The sequence below is a fragment of the Papio anubis genome, chromosome X (genome assembly GCF_008728515.1).
Source record: "Papio anubis isolate 15944 chromosome X, Panubis1.0, whole genome shotgun sequence".
Taxonomy (NCBI): Eukaryota; Metazoa; Chordata; class Mammalia; order Primates; family Cercopithecidae; genus Papio; species Papio anubis.
In genome coordinates, this window is record NC_044996.1 from 23,939,612 (window position 1) to 23,945,487 (window position 5,876).

The following is a 5,876-nucleotide window of genomic DNA, read 5'->3' on the forward strand; positions in this document are numbered from 1 at the left end:
AACATTTTACACTTTGTGAAGCCTTTTCATATCTATCACACCTCATTTTTTAAAATTTACTTTTATTATACTTTAAGTTCTGGAATACATATGCAGAACGTGCACGTTTGTTACATAGGTATACATGTGCCATGGTGGTTTGCTGCACCCATCAATCCATCATCTACGTTAGGCATTTCTCCTAATGCTATCCCTTCCCTTGCCCCCCACCCGCCCAATAGGCCCCTGGTGTGTGATGTTCCCCTCCCTGTGCCCATATGTTCTCATCATTGTTCAGCTCCCACTTATGAGTGAGAACATGTGGTGTTTGGTTTTCTGTTCCTGTGTTAGTTTGCTGAGAATGATGATTTCCAGCTTCATCCATGTCCCTGCAAAGGACATGAACTCATTCTTTTTTATGGCTGCACAGTATTCCATGGTGTATATGTGCCACATTTTCTTTATCCAGTCTAACATTGATGGGCATTTGGGTTGGTTCCAAGTCTTTGCTATTGTGAATAGTGCTGCAATAAACATATGTGTGCATGTGTCTCTAGAGTAGAATGATTTATAATCCTTTGGGTATATACTCAGTAATGGAATTGCTGGGTCAAATGATATTTCTAGTTCTAGATCCTTGAGGAATCGCCACACTGTCTTCCACAATGGCTGAACTAATTTACATTCCCACCAACAGTGTAAAAACATTCCTATTTCTCCGCATCCTCTCCAGCATCTGTTGTTTCCTGACTTTTTAATGATTGCCATTCTAACTGGCATGAGATGGTATCTCATTGTGGTTTTTATTTGCATTTTTCTAATGACCAGTGATGATGAGCCTTTTTTCATATGTTTGTTGGCTGCATAAATGTCTTCTTTTGAAAAGTGTCTTTTCATATCCTTTGCCCACTTTTTGATGGGGTTGTTTTATTCTTGTAAATTTGTTGAAGTTCCTTGTAGATTCTGGATATTAGCCCTTTGTCAGATGAATAGATTGTAAAAATTTTCTCCCATTCTGTAGGTTGCCTGTTCACTCTGATGATAGTTTCTTTTACTGTGCAGAAGCTCTTTAGTTTGATTAGATCCCATTTGTCAATTTTGGCTTTTGTTGCTATTGCTTTTTGTGTTTTAGTCATGAAGTCTTTGCCCATATCATACCTCATTTTATCATCCTCACAACCTTGTGATATAACTATGACTGTCTCCATGTTACACATGAGGAAACCAAGGACAGTGGTTCTCAACCCTGGCTGAATATTAGAATCACCCAAGGAACTTTTAAAACTCCCAGTGCACAGGTACCACCCCAGAATAATTATGTTAGAATCTCTTGGTGTGTGGCCCAAACAGCAGTATTTTTTGGAATCACCAGGTGATTCCAATGCACAGCTAAGGGTAAGAATCATTACAGTACAGCAGTGCTTCTCAAAGTGTGGTCCCTAAGCAAGTAACAGCAGCATCTGGGAACTTGTTAGAAATGCAGATTCTGGCCAGGCGCGGTGGCTCACGCCTGTAATCCCAGCACTTTGGGAGGCCGACACAGGTGGATCACCTGAGGCCAGGAGTTCGAGACCAGTTGGCCAACACAGTGAAACACCATCTCTACTGAAAATACAAAATTAGCTGGGCGTGGTGGCTGCACACCTGTAATCCCAGCTACTTGGGAAGCTGAGGCAGGAGAATTGCTTGAACCTGGGGGGTGGAGGTTGCAGTGAGTCGAGATCACACCATTGCACTCCAGCCTGGGTGACAAGAGCGAAACTCCATCTAAATAATAATAATAAAAATAAAAAGAAGAAAGAAGGAAAGGAAGGAAGGAAGGAAGGAGGGAGGGAGGGAAAAAAAGAAAGAAAGAAAGAGAAAGAGAAAGAGAGAAAGAGAAGAAAGAGAGAAAGAGAAAGAAAGAGAGAGAGAGAGAAAGAGAAAGAAAGAGAGAGAGAAAGAAAGAAAGAAAGAAAGAAAAGAAAGAAAGAAAGAAAGAAAGAAAAAGAAAGAAAGAAAGAAAGAAAGAAAGAAAGAAAGAAAGAAAGAAAGAAAGAAAGAAAGAAAGAAAGAAAGAAAGACAGAAAGAAAGAGAGAGATAAATGCAGATTCTCAGACTCACCAATGACCTGAAACTCTGGGAGTAGGGCCCAAGAACCTGGGTTTTAAGACACCCTCCAGGTGATTCTGATACACTCTCAAGTTTGAACATGGGCTTGAAAAGGGCTAACTTGACTCTGTGGAGTCAAAAGCTGGGGAAACCCAAGCACACCTTAGGTCCAGGTATAAAATTAGGCTAGGTTCTAAGCAGCTGGAATCAATCTCCCAATGGGCGTACACAAGAATAAGAACTGTTTTCAGGCTGGCAACTAGAATACTGAGTCCCCACAACACAGTCTTTCTGATCCTTTTTTAGGAGAGACATCTGCCAAAGGCCCTCTCAGACTGTCAAAACGTCCTGAAATATATTTGCGTCCAACTCTGCACCTTGCTCTCTATTCCCTCACTTCAAACACTAACCTTCCCCATTTGTGCTCTCACCTGAACTGAGTAAATAAGCTTCTAACCACTCTTCTCCCCACCCCTCTCTTCTTGGTATCCAAGATGAGAGTGGCAGGCGAAAGGTTAGTTCTAATGTACCCAAGCAAATAGATACACATCCTAAAACAGGAGTCACTTATGCAGCTGCCCCTCTGGAGTGCATCTTACCTGCTTCAGCAACACAGTCGCCCTTTGGTCTAACCTTCCCCCCTCAACCACCCCCACGTTCCTATTCCTGGAAAGTGGAAAATTCCATAGCCAAACATCAAACAGACACTTCCCAGAATGCAGCTCATCTCCTCTTCTCCTCCTCCCACAGAGATACCTTGGGTCTATAGGATTAAGAAAGGCAAGCCCAGCAGCCACTATTCACTGACCAGAGACCTGGCCCAACATGCTGCAGAAATAATTATCAATGAGTATACTTGAGAGACAGCAGCGCAAGGTGGCGAATGGGCTCTAAACTGAATGACAGCTGTTAACAGTTTTTGGCCCTGTTTTTCCTGTCCTGAATCCTCAAATGGGTTCCAAGGGATGAGAAACGGGGGAACAGCATGCCCTACTTGAGAGAATTGGAATTTGAGGAGCTAGGAAGCAAAAGGTAAGAAACAGCTTAAATGTGTGGTAGCACTCTTGAAAGTATGCTGGGGCCCCTCAAAAAGCTCACCTGCCCTCACTTCCCACTTCAACTGATTGTGAGCATCTTGCTTGATTAAAAGCAATTCATAATAGTAACTGAGAATTAATTATTAAGAAAAAGTTTAATTAAGCTGAGATTAGTTATTTAAGCTGGTACTCGAGGTTTTGGAAGGAAAGTAGAAATTTAATGTCAAGATATAGAGGAAGAAAAAAGTATGATTGGAGTCAATTATATCTTTTGACAGACAGGAGACCTGATGAATGTCCCTGTCCCTCCAGAGTCCCTGAAGCACCATTGAAGGGAGAGGGCCCGGCGAGACAGCATGTACAGGTACTTGGGAGTTGTCTAGTAACTTGGTGGTTGGAGGGGGAGGGACTAGTTCAGGGCCCAGGGGGAGGTCTGTACTGAGGTTGCTGCCTTTAGAGAGCTGGAGAGTCAGGAGGCTGAGGACTGAAAAGAGAGGGTGAGTAATTCTTCATGACCTGTAGGATCCCAAAGATGGCGAGCTGCCAGCCTGGACTGCCAGTGAAGGCTGGAATCGTGTTGTAGCTCTGAACCCACAGCTCTTCTTCTCCTGGCCCATGAGAATTTCAGCTGGAAAGACAGCATGCCCTGGTAAGTGAAGTCCTGCCACTTCGAGACATGGAGTCATCTTTCTCATTTGGAGTGATCCTTGCTGTCCTGGCCTCCCTCATCATTGCTACTAACACACTAGTGGCTGTGGCTGTGCTGCTGTTGATCCACAAGAGTGATGGTGTCAATCTCTGCTTCACCTTGAATCTGGCTGTGGCTGACACCTTGATTGGTGTGGCCATCTCAGGCCTACTCACAGAACAGCTCTCCAGCCCTTCTCGGCCCACACAGAAGACCCTGTGCAGCCTGCGGATGGCATTTGTCACTTCCTCTGCGGCTGCCTCTGTCCTCACAGTCATGCTGATCACCTTTGACAGGTACCTTGCCATCAAGCAGCCCCTCCGCTACTTGAAGATCATGAGTGGGTTCGTGGCCGGGGCCTGCATTGCCGGGCTGTGGTTGGTGTCTTACCTCATTGGCTTCCTCCCACTTGGAATCCCCATGTTCCAGCAGACCGCCTACAAAGGGTCCTGCAGCTTCTTTGCTGTATTTCACCCTTACTTCGTGCTGACCCTCTCCTGCGTTGGCTTCTTCCCAGCCATGCTCCTCTTTGTCTTCTTCTACTGCGACATGCTCAAGATTGCCTCCATGCACAGTCAGCAGATCCGAAAGATGGAACATGCAGGAGCCATGGCTGGAGGTTATCGACCCCCACGGACTCCCAGCGACTTCAAAGCTGTCCGCACTGTGTCTGTTCTCATTGGGAGCTTCACTCTATCCTGGACCCCCTTCCTTATCACTGGCATTGTGCAGGTGGCCTGCCAGGAGTGTCACCTCTACCTAGTGCTGGAACGGTACCTGTGGCTGCTTGGTGTGGGCAACTCCCTGCTCAACCCACTCATCTATGCCTATCGGCAGAAGGAGGTGCGACTGCAGCTCTATCACATGGCCCTGGGAGTGAAGAAGGCGCTCACCTCATTCCTCCTCTTTCTCTCGGCCAGGAATGGTGTCCCAGAGAGGCCCAGGGAAAGTTCCTGTCACATCGTCACTATCTCCAACTCAGAGTTTGATGGCTAAGACGGTAAGGGCAGAGAAGTTTCAAAGTGCCTTTCTCCTCCCCACTCTGGAGCCCCAACTAGATCAACAGGAGTTACGGGGATGAGAGCACTTGCTTCAGGCAACTGACCCCTGTCACAGCATCCCCCACCCCCAGACTGAGAGGTAACTGAGGCAGGGTCCTGACTTTCTTCTATAATTGGTTTCCCCATTTTCAAATCGCCACTCCTCCCTGTCCTTCTTTTGAAATGAGCCTGTCTCTGATGTATAGGTACACTTACTCAAAGCAAGAAATGTACTGCTAAAAAGATGCTTATAGATCAAATTCTATTTTTTTAGTATACCAGAGCAGCACTGTCCAACAGAAATATAATGTGAGCCACATGCATAATTTTAAATGTTCTAGTAACCGTGTTATAAAGGTAAAAAGAAACAGGCAAAACTAATACTTTATTTATCCCAATGTAACCAATATATTGTTTTCAACATGTCATCAATATAAAAATTATGCTGGTTTTTTTTTTCATACTAAGTCCTTGAGATATGGTGTGTATTTTGCCCTTACAAAAAAATCTCAATTTAAACTAGCCATATTTCAAATGCTCAGTAGCCACATGTGGCTCGTGGCTCCCATACTGAACAGCACTAGAGAAATGAGTTTCTGTTATTTTTAACTGTTTACTATAGTGATTTACTACAGTAATTGCTTTGGCAAGGTTAGGAGTCCCTCCTCCTCCTGCCCTTACTGATATTAATCAGAGATTTTATATGGTGAATGTGCCTAAAAGGTAGAAACCTCAATTCATCTAAAGCTTGTGTTTTCCCACACCTCATGATGTTCAAAATAGGCTATTTGCCAAAGAAACACTATCTTGTGATTACTTCTGCTGTTAACGGTCCCAATCCATCACCTTTTAACCCTCTGCTGCCCCTTCCCTTAAGATGGCCTCATATGTCACTTGTAGCTACTTGCTGATGACAATGCTGGATCACAAATTCTGAGGCACTGGGAGGGAAAGGGAGAGAAAAAAGGTGGGTACCAAGACAGGCACAGCCAAGCTCTCCAGACTGGAGCCACTTTGCTCCTCGGGGCTCCTTCCACTTA

At 44.8% G+C, this 5,876-nt stretch overlaps 1 protein-coding gene across 1 annotated transcript; it reads left to right on the forward strand.

The window, feature by feature from the left end:
- Nucleotides 1-2,015: 2,015 nt before the first annotated feature.
- GPR119 (G protein-coupled receptor 119) lies at nt 2,016-5,404 on the forward strand. Its single transcript, XM_021932674.2, has one exon. It carries the CDS (start codon nt 3,785-3,787, stop codon nt 4,790-4,792), a length of 1,008 nt encoding a protein of 335 aa, XP_021788366.1. The 5' UTR covers nt 2,016-3,784; the 3' UTR covers nt 4,793-5,404.
- Nucleotides 5,405-5,876: the final 472 nt, after the last annotated feature.